Source organism: Rhinatrema bivittatum, chromosome 4 (genome assembly GCF_901001135.1).
Source record: "Rhinatrema bivittatum chromosome 4, aRhiBiv1.1, whole genome shotgun sequence".
NCBI lineage: Eukaryota > Metazoa > Chordata > Amphibia > Gymnophiona > Rhinatrematidae > Rhinatrema > Rhinatrema bivittatum.
In genome coordinates, this window is record NC_042618.1 from 305,049,874 (window position 1) to 305,065,815 (window position 15,942).

A 15,942-nucleotide genomic window follows, 5' to 3' on the forward strand; every position below is an offset into this window, starting at 1 on the left:
GGGCCAAATACTAATCAAGAGAAATTTTTGAGGCTTTGGGTGAGACATTTGATGGTTGGGGGGATTTTAACTTGACTTTATCCCTAGCACTTGATAGGTCCAAGTATGACCAAATACTTGGAAACTTTATTTCTATAATTGATAAGATAAAATGTGAACACTAGAATAATGTCAGCTAGGCTGAAATGTTATAATAGGTTGCATCAAGAACTGCTTTTCTCCTTCTCAGCAGCTCTGTAGTCCTATAGAGTCCTTTTAGTTGTTACTGTTTGTTAAGCAATTTATAGCCTGCTGATCCACCAATCACAGTGGGTAACAACACACATACAGTAAACAGAGAACAAATACACATTCAGGTCGATGTAATACCATGCTCTGGCTGCAGCGCACGGTTCAACACACGATTGGACACATGGTTTGGACGCACATCCATAACCCCTAATGCAAAATGGGGATTAGCATGTCTAAAATGCACATCTAGTCGAGCACGTAGCTAATAGCGCTCATCACATATAAATTCATGTTGATGAGGCTATTAGCTATTTCCCCCCAATACAAAAAGAAAAAAGTGAGCCCGACGTGCACATTTTTACCCTCAAAAATTACCGCCTGACCCGGAGCAGGCATTAATTCTTGAGGAGCCCAAAAAAGTTTACAGAAATGCAGGAAACACTTTTTTGTAGTTCCTCTGACTTAATGGTGATAATAAGTAGAGGAACCGAAAAAGGAGAACCCTAAAAAAAAAAAAAAAAGCATGCCGGCAGTCACGTTAGGAAACAAGCCGCTCAATTAATGTGTCCATTTTCCTAACCCGTGCCTGTGTACAGTTTAGGAAAATGGACACTGGTAAAATTGAGTGTCCGTTTTTCTAACCCGCTGACAGTTACCTCTCCTGGGTGCCCAATGCCAAGGAGATGCTAGGGACACAAAACTTTCCCTTGCACCTCCTTTATATCACAGCAGCCGATTTAAATATTAAGTTGGACGCATGGGAGAGGTGTTAAAAGAGTGGGTGCTCAATCATGAGTGCTCATTTAATGCGCGCTGATATTGCATTGGCCTGAATGATTGTGGAGGTATCATTCAATACATGACTACTTATAAGATGCTGGTGTCTTTATTTGAGCTCTTCTGTCCATTTCCCAGGCTTTGTCATCCATGGATGAATTCAGAAACCTGGATCGTGACATTGAGGGTTCTGCAAAACGCTGGAAGAAATTTGTGGAATCAGAATGTCCAGAAAAAGAGAAGTTCCCTCAGGAATGGAAAAACAAAACATCTCTCCAGCGCCTGTGCATGATGCGTGCCCTGCGGCCTGATCGCATGACATATGCAGTGCGGTAAGTTCCATTCATTTAGAGGGCAATTTTCAAGCTGTCCACATTAGGACAAAGTCTGCAGGTACTTTTTACCCATGGACTGTACGCCAATTTTCTCTCTCTTTTTTTTATTTTATAATTCTTTATTTAAGGAAAATTTTCTGGCATACCGAAAGTGAAATACCTGCAATTATAGCCATCAACGCTGTACAGAAGGCAAACATACATACCATAATAGAGACCAGGCGTGCTGATGTTAACAGGTAGAGGGAGACAATAAGAAAGGGGAAAAACTCATTCAGAAACAAATCTCATGCTTACACAGGAATTGATGGGGGGAGCCCATAAAATTGGCAATATGTGCCCCAAATAGATTCATATTTAAAGTGTTCCCTATTCAGGTCATATTAGAGTTTTTCAGTATCAGCCACAGTTCGCGTTTGTGCTGTCCAATGGGTCCATACTGGGATTAAATTTCCAGAAGATTACTATAGTGAACAGTGCTGCAAGCAGAAACTGGCCCACCAACTTACAAAGCTTCCTAAGTATAAGTGAACCTGTCCATCTTCCCTGGAGACCCAGAGAGGCATGGCATGCACAGGGATACCAAGAATGTCCGAGATCTCCTGTGTGACCTATGACTACAACCGCCCGACACCCGGGCAATACCACCTCATATAATTATATGTACCTTGCATTCCATAACCCCTCCAGCACAAAGGACTAGGGCCTGGAAGAAAATAGAGGGGTGTAGTAGGTTCTGTGTAGCAGCTTGACCATGAGTTCTGTTCTTCTAGCACAGATAGCAATATTAGGGATGTGAATCGTTTTTTGACGATTTAAAATATCGTCTGATATATTTTAAATCGTCAAAAATTGTTAGAGGCGATATTTAATAGGAATTCCCCCGATTTATCGTCAAAAATCGTAAATCGGGGGAAGGGGGAGAGCGGGAAAACCGGCACACTAAAACAACCCTAAAACCCACCCCGACCCTTTAAAATAAATCCCCCACCCTCCCGAACCCCCCCAAAATGCCTTAAATTACCTGGGGTCCAGTGGGGGGGGGTCCCGATGTGATCTTTTACATACGGCGTATGGCCGGCGTATGGCTGGCGCCATTTTGCACGGCAAAATGATTCGAGTGCAGGAGGTCGTTCCCGGACCCCCGCTGGACTTTTGGCAAGTCTTGTGGGGGTCAGGAGGCCCCCCCAAGCTGGCCAAAAGTCCCTGGGGGTCCAGCGGGGGTCCGGGAGCGATCTCCTACGCTCCTGACGTCGGGGGACAAAAAACAAAATGGCGCCGGCGCTACCTTTGCCCTGTCACATGACAGGGCAAAGGTAGCGCCGGCGCCATTTCTACAACGCACCCGAGGCCCGAGAGTAAGAGATCACACCGGGACCCCCCCTCTGGACCCCAGGTAATTTAAGGCATTTTGGGGGGGTTCGGGAGGGTGGGGGATTTATTTTAAAGGGTCGGGGGTGGGTTTTAGGGATGATTTAGTGTGCCGGTTTTCCCACCCTCCCCCGATTTACGATTTACACGATATTTAAAAAAACAAAACCTCGACGATCCGATTCCCTCCCCCCCCAGCCGAAATCGATCGTTAAGACGATCGATCACACGATTCACATCTCTAAGCAATATGGTACGCTGAGTTCCAAATACCTTTCCAGACCTTAAGCATCCAAGTCCACGCCTAGGTCCTCATTCCAGGCAGTAATTAAAGAAGGAAGAATATCCCTACCATACTTCCCTGAAAGAAAACCCCGATATATTATAGCTGTACTCTTCCTTTTGGCATCTGGGCCATTAAGGTACGTTTCCAGGCCATTCAAGGCCTTCAATAGTTTTGCCAAATTAAAATAACACTCTAAATCATTTCGCAGTTGTAAATAATAAGCGCATGAACCTAGATTTAGTTCACACTCCCTCTCCAGTTCCAGGAAACTCAGATAGACTAGTTCCTTATATCCATGGAAGTTATAAGAAAAAGTACAACTGGAGAGAAAACAATTTTCATGTATAGGAGCAATAAGAGACAAAGCCTTCCCACTACTCCCTAAGAAGGCGGTAACTTGCCTCAACACCTAGAAGGACTGATGCAACAAGTCGCGAGTAAAAATGTGCAACTGAACTGGGCCCCTGTTTTTTTAACGTGCACACAACCACGTCTCCTGGGCGCCCAATGCAGTATGGTAATGAGATGCCATGCTAAAAAGGATGAGCTAAGAAAATGGACACTGGTAAATTGAATGTCCAGTTCCTTAAGCTGGCCTCCATCAAGCCTTTTTTTTTCATGTTGCTGCTTTCTATGGTTTCTCCTACTTAGTATCGCGATGATACTGAAAGTAGATATTACCGCAGAAAGCAGGATTTTTTGTTTTTAACACGCTAATCCCCTTATTGCATCGGATGTTAGCCTAGCACGTTCAAAACGTGCATCCAGTCACAGGTTAAGGTCTGCACTAGCCTCGGCGCATGATCCTGCATCGTCCCCAGAGAGTGTGAGCCAAAATAGGACTAGTCCTACCTATTTGTATCTCTGAGGGGAATCGGGGGAAGAAAAAGGAGCATAGCCAAATTAACAATTTCTGCCTGCTCTATCTCCAAGACTAACCACGAGGCATCTCCTCCTTTAAGACAGTCAAGCAAGCAGAGTAATCTTGCTGCCCAATAATATATGTTCATATTAGGGAGCATTATACCGCCATTCGACTTAGGGAGCCAGAGCTGTCCAACCTGTATCCTAGCCTTCTGCTACCTCCAAATAAACCGGGCCATTGAGCTGTGCAGATCAACAAACACCTGTGCAGGGAAGGAGCACGGGAGATCCTGGATGTAGTAGTTTTGATAATATGTTCATTTTAATAAAACTGATTCTTCCTGCCCAGGAGATGGTTAAATTCCCCCAGGCTGTCCGTTCCTACTTAATCTTACCCATTAGTGGAACATAGTTTTTAGAGTATAAGTTTTTAAAATGTTTGGTAACATAGATACCAAGATATATATACTATCTATAGAAAACCGAAAATTCAGGCAATATTACTCCCTAGTCAGTGTTTAATACTAAATATCAAAACAACACTCCTTCAGGAGTGGGATACAAGCACATATTATTATTCGACTGCTGCTTTTATATCATGAACACATTTTTATTCCCTTAGAACAATTTCATCAGCATACAAAAACATGATTAACATTTCTCAAGCATTATTTATACAATTTACCCAAAACTGTGTTTAATATTGCAATTAAAAAACTTCTCTCATACTCAAACACACTCAATCATACTCACACCTCACTCATAAAATTCTTATTATATTAATATTATCACCAATATTCAACATATCATGTTTAAAGTGGTCCTCCTAAGTATTTCACATATAATATCTGTCTAATGACTAATCAAGTGGCAACCAATGATATCCTCTTTACCAATATGCATTACCTCTAATACAATTAATCACCTGAAGAAGCCATCAGGCGAAACAAGGGCCCTGTTGGGAGTAATCTAAATGGATATTATTGTCGTTAGGATTTTTTTGAGTGGATGTTAAAAATTGTGTTGGGGTTTATAAAAAAATTAATTGTATTAGAGGTAATACATATTGGTAAAGAGGATATTATTGGTTGCCACTTGATTAGTCATTGGACAGGTATTATATGTGAAATACTTAGGAGGAACACTTTGAACATGATATATTGAATTTTGGTGATAATATTAATGTAATAAGAATTTTATGAGTGAGGTGTTGTTGTAACTTAATCTTGGCTCTCCCTCCTAAACTCTTCTCTGACAATAAGTTATAACCTTTTCTCTGTTACTGTTTTTTTTGCAATTTTTTATAATGTTCATTGTAACCTTTGTTCCCTTCTCTCTCCATTTTTGCTATTCGTTTACTGTAAACCGATGTGATGTACATCCAAACACCGGTATATAAACACTTTAAATAAATAAATAAATACATAAATAAATAAATGTCATAACAAAACAAAATAAATAGCAATAGCGACATCATACCTCAAAACGTTTAGTACAGATGACCATCAAGCAATCACAGGCTGTCCAAAAGTGAGAGTAAAAACATAGGTTTTCAAGTTTTTCTTAAACTCCTTAATATTAGATCTTAGCCAAAGAGAACTGAGTATAGAATTCCAAAGGATAGGATCTGTGCCAGAAAAGACACACCGGGTGAGATCGAGCCTAGCTAATTTGTTAGAACTTCAAGAAGCTTTTATTCATAGAGCAGAGGTATCTCACAGGTTGGTACATATGTATACTAGAGCATAGCCAAATTGAAGATTTTTTATGTAATAAGTTGTGAATAATAATAGGACAGGAGTTATGTGTTCTTGATGACTCACAAGGATATATGCAGCAGTGTTTTGAACTAGTTGTAATGGACGTAAGGTGTTAGCTGGGAGACCCAGATATAGTGCATTAGGAAGAAAAGCTTCGATGAATTGTTCTGGATTAACTTTCCTCCTCTTCAAACATTTTTGCTCCTTTTTGATCACATAAAAGTTTTTACACTTGCTATTACATGAAACAGATCAAAAAATGGTCTGACCATGAGATTGGTTCCAAAGATGGCGCCGGATGTCCATTGCTCCTACCATGTAACAGAGGCTGGCCAATGGCACCGATAGCCCTGTCACACGGTAAGGGCAAAGGGCTATCGTCGCCATTTTGATTAGTGGCAGCCGACGGCCTGAGAGGGGGAGATCGCTCCTGGGACCCCGCTGGACCACCAGGGACTTTTGGTAAGCCTGGGGGGGGGGGGGGGCGGGCAAGTCTTGGGGGGTCGGGAGGGTGGGGGGGTTGCAATTAATTAAATTTGAAGGGTTGGGACGGGTTTCGGGCATCGTTTTGGGGGGCAGACGAAATAAAATTGGCCTGAACCGCGGGAAAACGAAATTTCCTGCGGCAGGCCGATAACAAAGGCCGAACCGAAACATTTGGCTGAATCACATCTCTAAAAGAGAGTGCTCAGGTTGCCTGCTTGGAGGTGGGAGTGGCCTATGTTGCGGATGCCCTATATGACATGGTTTGAACTTCCACCAGAAATATGGTTTCTGCAGTGGCAACACGGAGATTCCTGCGGTTATAAATTTGGTCGGCGGATTTGTGATCTAAAACACAGCTGTGTAACCTCCCCTTTAAAGGAAAGCTGTTGTTCAATGAGGATCTGGAACAGATGATGAAGCAGCTGTGGGAGTCAAAGGGAAATTGCCCAAGGATAAGAAGACTGGCAAGAAGACCTTTCCACCATGTGCTTGTATTCGAGTTACAAGGAGATTTAGATCAAGCAGAAGTTCTTTGCCTACAGCACAGAAGCAGGGCTTGGGTAGGCAGCAGTCCTTTTGGAGGCAGCATAGGCCCTCCCGTGAAGTTGCCAGCCAGGAGACCGGAGGAGGTAAGATTAGCCAATGAAGGCAAGCTGGTCCGCTCCTCCTTGGAAGCCGTTGGAGGGAGGGTATCCCTGTTGTATGAGGATCATGTCAGACCAACAGGTTCTAGAGGTGATAAGAGATGGCTACTCCTTAGAATTTTTTGCCCGCTCAGGGAAGCCTATGTGGTCTCCCGTTGCACCTCCCTAGCCAAACGGGAGGCAGTGTGGGACACTTTACAGTGATTGCAGTGTCTACACGCAATTGTTTCAGTTCCCCCTCAGGAGCGGGGACTGGGAAGGTACTCATTTTATTTTGTGATTCCCAAGAAAGAGGGGACTTTTCGACCCATCCTTGATCTACAGATTATCAATGTGACACTCCGGGTACCACGCTTTCAGATGGAAACACTGTGGATGGTAATAGCGACAGTGCACAAGGGAGCATTTCTGATGTCATTGGATTTGACGGAGGCCTATTGCCACATTCCCATAAGAGCCAACTATCAAAGATTCCTAAGGTTCATGGTGCTAGGGGAGCATTTCTAGTTTCGGGCCCTTCCCTTTGGGTTGGCAACATCGCCACAGACGTTCACAAAGGTGATGGTGGTAGTGGTGGTGACACTCAGGAAGGAAGGAATCCTAGTGCATCTATACCTGGCTCATCAGGGTAAAGTTGGAAGTGGAGTGTCATCATTCGATTTGACGGGTCATGCAGCTGCTGCGGTCGTTAAGCTGGGTGGTGAACGTGGCAAAGAGTCACTTGGAGCCGACCCAGTCGTTGGAGTATCTGGGAGCTCAGTTCAGTACCCGGGTTGGGAAAGTGTTTCTGTCCATGGAGAGGGTGATCAAGTTACAGGCTCAGGTGCTCCTACTTCTGAGGCTTTCATTTCCCAGAATCTGAGACTGTTTTCAGGTCCTGGGTTCTATGGCGTCTATGCTGGAGTTTGTTCGATGGGCATTTGCTCACATGCAACCTCTTCAGAGGGCGCTTTTATCCCATTGGAATCCACTCTCAGAGGAATTTCAGCTTTCTTTACCACTTCGGGGACGCCAGGTCCAGTCTTTCATGGAAGTACTGGACTGGGTGGTAATGACCATGGATGCTAGCTTCAGAGGTTAGGGAGTGATTTGTCAAGGAAAAAAGGCCCCAGGTCAGTGGTCACCAAAGGGGAGGAATTTTAGTCAGTCAACTGGTTGGAGACAATAGTTCACAAAAACTTTCTTGCCTTTCTTCCGCTCATTCAGGGAAGTACAGTAGGAGTATTCTTGGACAATGCGACGATGGTGGTGTACATCAATTGTCAAGGTGTAACGAAGAGTTTGGTGGCACAGGAGGTGCTGGAATTGTTTATTTGGGCAGAGAAGCTTCTAGCGGGAGTGGCAACATCACACATGGCCGGAGTGGACAATGTGCAGGCAGACTATCTCAGCAGACAGCAGCTGGATCCATGGGAGTGGGAGTTGTCAGCGGAGGCCTTTGCCCTTATACAGGCCATTTGGGGCAGGCCAGAGTTGGACCTAATGGAGGTTCCACAAAACGCAAAGGTGGATCGGTTTTACAGCCGATGGAGGGAGGTCAGTTCCAAGGGCATTGGTGCCATCATCCAACTGTGGCCAACGAAGCTGCTGCTCTACATGTTTTCCCTGTGGCCTTTCGTAGGTCAAGTATTGTGTCGCATCGAACAACATCCAGTCAGGGTGATTCTCGTGGCACCACAGTGACTGTGCCAGCCATGCTTTGCAGATCTGGTTCATCTTGTAGATGGTCCCGTTTGACCCATCTGCACAAGTTGCTGTGGCAGGGACCCAATTTTTCAGACTGGGTGAATCACTTTTGTCTAGCGGCTTGGCTTTTGAAAGGCAACATTTTCACTTGAAAGAATACTTGGAGTTGGTGATTGCAACTTTGCTTCAGGCAAAGAGGCCTTCCTCATTTTTGCCTTATGTCCGGGTTTGGAGAGTATTTGAGTCGTAGTGTTTGCAGAATGGGCTACAGCCTTTGCATGTAGATATTCCTCAGGTTTTAGCCTTTTTGCAAAGTGGTTTGGCAAAGGGATTGGCTTATAATTCCCTTTGAGTTCAGGTGGCAGCCTTAGGTTCCAGGTAAGCTGCAGGGAGGACGGATGGCATCTCATCCGGATGTTGTGCATTTTCTTAAGGAGGTGAAGTATCTGCGACCTCTGGTACAGAAGATGTGTCTAACCTGGAACTGTAATCTCATCCTTCGAGTTCTTTGGGGTTCTTCCATTTGAACCGATTAGAAGAGCTCCTTTGAAGAATCTTACCTTGAAGATTTGCCCATCGTAGTCTGTTTTCTTGGTTGCCATTTGCTCACCTAGAAGGATTTCAGACCTTCAAGCATTATTGTATAGAGATCCTTTCCTACATTTTTTGGAGGATAGTGTATCGTTACGTAAGGTTCCTTCCTTTTTACCCAAGGGTTGTGTCCTCGGAAGAGCTGCCAGTCTTTCCACATTTGTCACCTGATACTCCTTTTGCGAGGGAACTTCTCTTATTGGATGTGCGGTGAGTTCTCTTGTGATAACTTAAGGTGACGAATGCCTTTCAGAGTTCAGATCATGTCTTTGTCCTGTTCATTGGACAAAGAAGGGAAATAAAGTTTCCAAAAGCACGATTGCAGAATGGCTGAAGGAGGTGATAAGTTCAACCTTTATCGGTAAGGATCGGTCTCTTCCGGAGGGATTGCAAGCGCATTCTACTAGGGCACAGGCAACCTCCTGGGCAGAGTGTCAACTGATTTCTCCACAGGAAATTTGTTAAGCAGCGACTTGGTCTTCTCTTCACACTTTTACCAAACATTACCGCCTGGATGTGCGGGCACCAGCGGAGTCTGTGTTTGTGGAGAGTGTGTTGCACGCATGTCTTTTGAGTTTCTGCCCAGTATAGAGAGGTTTGGGTACATCCCACTTGTCTGAACTGATCTTAGGTATGAACAGAAAAGGAATATTAGTTTTTACCTGCTAATTTTCATTCTTGGGATACCACAGATTAGCTGATCTGAAGAAAGTGCAGAGAAGGGCGACCAAAATGATATGGGGCATGGAACAGCTGCTCTGTGAGGAAAGGCTAAAGAAGTTAGGGCTGTTCAGTTTGGAAAAGAGACGACTGAGGAAGAATATGATAGAAGTTACAAAATCATGAAAGGACTTGAACAAGTTAATGTAAATTGGTTATTTACTCTCTCGGATAATAGAAGGACCAGCAGGCACTCTATGAAGTTAGCAAGTAGCTCATTTAAAACAAATTGAAAAAAATTATTTTTCACTCAGCGCATAGTTAAACTCTGGAATTCATTGCCAGGGAATGTGGTTTCAGCAGTTAGTGTTACTGGGTTTAAAAATGGTTTGGATAAGTTCCTAGAGGTTAAATCAATAAACTGCTATTATGGTAATTAATAAGCAATAGTAGCTTGTGATCTATCTTAATGTTTGGGTACTTGCCAGGTACATATGACTTGGATTGGCCACTGCGGAAACAGGTTACTGGGCTTGATGGACTCTTGGTCTGACCCAGTATGGCAGTTCTTATGTTCTTCTGTAGTCCAGAAACCTACCCCCTTTTTTGGCTTTTTAGAAAGACTTCCTTGCTTCTGGAGGTTACTAAGGCAGTTTGTAATCATATGCAGATTTACTAAGATTGTAAATAGGTTATCCTTAGAGTTGCTAATTATTATAATCCTTGTTTTGAGACGGGGGTCCTAGTTTTAGGGAGCTCCATCTTTGAGTCTCTGCTTGCCCAGAGTTATTTGGGTTTGTTGGATTGGACATCTTGGCTTGGGTATAGGTCAATACTGAGGGAATGCAGGTGGCACTCTGTTATGTAGCATTGCCTGAAAAGTTTTTATTCTCCTCCTCCATCTGCTGATAGAGGTACAAAACCCACTTGTCTGGACTGATCTGTGGTATTCCAAGAACGAAAATTAGCAGGTAAGAACCAATTTTTCTATTCTATCTTAAGGAGCCAACCCAGAAGAATTTATTTTTTTCCTGGGGCCTTCTGACTTCAATCTCTACTACCGCAGGTCAAGGGGGCTTTCCCTGCCTGAGCAGAGAGGGGACAAGTAGTAAGTTAGGGATGAACAGGCCAGCAGGTGATTTTGTTTTTTTCTACCTCGTGTGAGTTAACCGTTTGGAGCTGGCCCCTAGGGGAGATGATAGAGCAGGTAATACAGGTCCTGGCCACAGGACAGCAACAGATGCAAAATGCTGTACAAACACAAATAGATAAACTGCAGTGGCTACAGGACAAATTAACGCAACAGGGCCCAGTTTAAATTCAGATAGCTGAAGCTCTGCAATCATCTATGTCCAGAATATCTCAGGCATCTTCTCCTTCACATATCCTGTTTAAGATGATGGGAGGAAAGGACCCAAAGGTCTTTCTAAAGAACTTTGAATGGACTGCCCACCTCTTGGCTTGGCTGGAAACCAGCTGGACAACTTACTTGGCTTATTTTCTCACCGGCAAACGTCAAGAGGTGTTCCAGGCCTCTAATCCAGATGGGAGGGCTTCCTATGAAGATGTCAAGGCTGCTTCTCTACATAGAGTAGCGTACTCCCCAGAATACTATCAGCAGCAGTTCCGATGGGCAGCCCTACAGCTCAGGGAGAGCCCCAGAAACCTCTTTCATCATTTGAAAGATGCCGGGTGGAAGTGGCTTCAGCCAGAAGCAAGGTTGGGACAGGAAGAGACTCATCAAATAGTCCTGGAGCAGTTCTTAGATGGTCTGGACCAGCCTATTTGGAATTTGGTCTGCCAGCACACCGGGCTCACCCTAAAGAGAGCCCTGGAAGTGGTGGAAGTCTTCCACCAGACACAGTCAATGACTGCTGGCATAAGGGGCTTGAAGAGACAACCAATAACAATGTCCTGGTGTGGTACAGAAGATAGAGGACATCATCAATGAACCTCTAAGATAGGGGACTCGGCCTCTGTACCTGTCTTCCAGACGCCAATCTTATCCAGATGTTTTAACTGTAAACAGAAAGGACACTTGGCAAGGAACTGTCGGTATGCCTGACGTGAACCTATGAACGTTAGCCTGGTGATCCACCCAACACCCAAGGAAGAAGTATGCATATTCAAAAATAATGCTCTGAAATAGCAATGACCCACAACCCTCCAAAAAAGGGGATTCCGGAGAGGCAGGAACAACCCAGAAACAGGCATTGCAGACCCTCTGGTTTTGTGCCCTTTGTGTGGAGAACATGCATGAAGAAGACTGCTATACATATAGGTAACTGGAAACCGAAGAGTCTTTAAATGAACCAGATAGGACCCAACTGACCTTACGGGAGTGTCCTTGAATTGAGGACCTGGAGTTCGAACGCAAGGTAGCAGAACAACATGACACATGGGAAAACACTTGGGATCACAAGTTGGCAAAACTCGAAAGCTAAAATGGTGTGGGTGTCCCGTGTGTATGACTTAAGGACTTCATAATCCAGGTGGAACTGGAGGAAGCCTCTACACAGGCCTTGGTAGATTCTGGCTGCAGCAAAACACTAGTTTGCCAGGACTTACTATTTCAAGTATATATAAACAATAAGAAAATAGAGACAGTAACATGTATACATGGGGACGAACAAAAGTGTTCAACTCCCATGTTCTCTTGATCACCACCACAGGACCAGCCTTGTTCAAAGCGGCTGTCCTCCAAGTTTCCATACCCAGTAGTTCTGAGTCGAGATTATCCCCATTTTGCAACCTTAGGGAGACAACTAATGGGTGTTGGGGACAATACAGCCAAATGGGGGAGGTAATTGAGACAGAGCCAGGGTGTGCCTCAGGCATGTCTGGATGCTCGACTGGATATGGGCAATCTGAGAGGGAGGGTATGTGATGGAGTGTACTGACAACTCCCTATTTCTACATTGAGGAGTCCACTTCTTGAGGCAGAAGGCTGCAAAAGATTCTGGATGAAAGGAGGTTCCTTTCACCCTGCCATAAGAGCCCAGGCCCCAGGTGGCTGGTAGGACCTCACTATTAACTCAGACAATGGCCGTTTACCTATTAGTAGCTCACTACTATTTTGTTTCTTGTATATTTGAAGTACTATAAATAAATACCTGCACCGTAACTAAGTTGGTCCAGTCTTATTGTATTCCTCAACTATTTCTGCAGCTGCAGCAGGCCTGAATATGCTACCAAATATCAACAAACAGAGGACACTGTACTTTCCTTTATGTACACTCATGTCCGGTATTACTCATTAGACTCCCCCATATATTGGTGATAGCCTTATTAGTACTAATAATGTTTTTAATTTTTCAATTTTTCTTTTTGTTATTTCATAATTAAATGCAATTTTTTAATACCCATTAGTGATTTCCCTCAGCCAAAGTGTTTTAAAATTGTGCTGATCTTGGTGAAATTAGCTCTCTCTTGCATGGTCACCATCTGTCGCCTTCCTTAGCATTATTTTATACTTAGCTATATTTAATAAGAAGTTGTCTTCTCTTGTAAAGAAGCCATGAACAAATATCGTACTTAGACATACAAATTAGTTTAAACCAAGGCAAATGTCAATTTTCCATTTTTCAAAAGCCCACAGACTGCAATATGCTCTTACATTATTCCTTTTTCCATCTGCAGCATCCCCCCCCCCACCCCCGTACTATTCTTTCTTTAATTATTATTGCCTTCTCTTATATTTCTGCATATTATAAAACTGTAAGAAGATTTGTTTTCCTCCTTTGTCTGCAAAAGATTCCTATTCATGCTACTAGAATGGATCCAGAAATGTTTATTATAATCGCAATAAGAAACTAAAATTCTAGGTTTTCATGAGATATCAGTATTTTCCAAATAGTTAAATAATTTTCTTTTGGTCTCTTGCCTCACCAGTGCACCTGTGATGTGCCAATAATCACCAGCACCTGTCATGACTTAAAATTTAGAGTACAATTTTCAAACAAATTTTACCCACGTTACTAAGTAGTTAAGAGTCAAAATAATGTAAAAATATTATTTTATAAATTCTAGTTGTAATAAGACACCCATCATTGGTTGAAGGCAGGCAAGATGGGCAACTCACCTGGGGCACCAAGCCAGAAAGGCACCAGCATACCATGCCACTGCCCTTACAACAGAGGCACCTAAGTAAAAATAAGTTTGGGCATGGCACACCTCAGGGAAATAAATTCCAGAGCATCTGCACACCATGCCATTGGCGAGGTCCTTCCCACAAGATCATGTTGTCAGAGTCTGACCACCCCCCCCCACCCCCCGGAAAGATGTTAGGTCCTCTCCCCGTCTATCCAGGGTCCCATTTGGCCTCATGATGGGCCTGCAGTCAAGATGAGCCAATATCTACCAACAATACATATCCTGCTGTGATATGTGGTACTGCTTCTTTGTGATTGCTTGTTGTATACACCATCCCTTAGTGATAGCCCAACATAAGGGTACAGGCCCAGTCAAAACCTTATTCACAGCAGACTACTATTTGCTCACTTAGCCGGCTTTCCCTACACTATAGCCCAGCTGCCCTACAAACTCAAAAATAACTCAAGATGTTAGGATGACAAACTGGTTGCAGGACATGGATTTATTTTTTATTTTTTTTAAAGTCTTTTCTATACCATCGTTAGGCGGGTGCCATCACAACGGTTCACAATAGGGCACAAAAACTATGTGTAAAATCCAGTATCTGGAATTCTAAACTCTTAAACAGGTGCCGTTAATTTACTGTAACATAGTTTCATAAAAAAATATAATTCGGTGCGTGTTATAAGTCATGTCCGGTTTCCTCTTACTCAGTTATGAGATCGTACTTTTATTTTGGTTCTTTGTTGTTTAAAAAGAAAGAATAGTTTAGGATAAGGTAATGAGATGCACACACTTAAAGAAACTAGGTGTGTGAGTGTGAGCTAGACTGACTGCAACCAAAATTTCCCTGTTTTCTGCTCTCAGTTCTCTATGTGGTATGCTTGCTTAAATAGCCATGTTTTTAAACTTTTTTTGAAGGTTTTGATGTTACTTTGTAGTCTGATTTCTAATGGCATATTGTTCCATATTGTGGGTCCTGCTAGAGATAGTGCCCTATCCCTTACCTGGGTTAGTCTGGCCGTCTTTACTGAGGGATTAGTTAGCAGTGCTTTGTTTGCTGATCTCAGATTTCTTGAGGGGTATGTACACGTAGGGCTGTGTTCAGCCACTCTGCTTTTTCGTCGTGTATTAATTTATGTATGGTGCATAAAGTCTTGAATTGTATTCTTTCGGTGATATGGTCTCTTTTGCTTTTTCCAGTTAAAATTCTTGCCGCTGTGTTTTAAAGTATCTGTAGCGGTCTTATTGTGGTGTATGGTATGCCCAGTAGTAGGGCGTTACAGTAGTCAGTACTGGCAAAGATTAAGGCTTGTAATACTGAGCGGAAGTTGGTGGGTGTCAGTAGTGGTTTTAGTCTTCTCAGAGTCATAAGTTTGGCATATCCTTCTCTTACTTTTAGAGATACATGTTGTTTCATACTTAATTCTGTATCTATTATCACTCCTAGGTTTCGTACTTTCTCTGCTAGTTGTATTTTTTGGTTGTTTTTTTAGTGTAATTAGGTTCTGAATTATCGTTAAGTTTTTTCGTTCTAGATGTAGGAATTTGGTTTTCTCTATGTTGATCACTAGTTCCATTTGGTTTAGAAGTTGTTTTATTATATCTAGGTACATGTTGGCTAAGTTTAATGTTTTTTCAATTGTGTCGTCGATTGGGAGTATTAACTGAATGTCATCTGCGTAGACATAGTGTGAGATTCTGAGGCCTGCCAGTAGGTGACATAAAGGCAGCATATATATGTTGAACAGGATGGCAGATAGGGCAGATCCCTGGGAACACCTGTTAGAAAGTTTATTTTCTCTGACATAACTTCTTTGATTTGTACTTGGAAGTATCTTTTATTTAGGTAAGATTTGAACCACTTGATTGTTATTTTACTTAGTCCTATTTCTTCTAATCTATTTATCAATATATTATGGTTTACTGTGTCGCATGCTGCTGATAGGTCAAGCATTACTAAGATGTATTGTTTACCGTTGTCAAATCCTCTGCCCCTAATGGGGCAGATAAAATGATAGAGGGTCTGATTCTTGTTTAGGAGCTCCACATCAATCTCTGTGAGTTCAGGATTCAACAAATGGTCAATCAAATAGTGTGGTGGTCCTAGCTCAGAGGCATGGGCTATATTTTGTCTAGCTGGATGGGGAAAATCTTCA

General features: G+C 43.0%; 1 protein-coding gene across 1 annotated transcript in view; it reads left to right on the forward strand.

The window, feature by feature from the left end:
* The window catches only part of DNAH9 (dynein axonemal heavy chain 9), a 1,128,006-nt gene that overhangs the window by 877,281 nt on the left and 234,783 nt on the right, over positions 1-15,942 (forward strand). Inside the window, exon 60 of the mRNA XM_029600235.1 lies at positions 1,147-1,340. Coding sequence (XP_029456095.1) covers positions 1,147-1,340 — 194 coding nt within the window. The remainder of the gene's footprint in view (positions 1-1,146; positions 1,341-15,942) is intronic.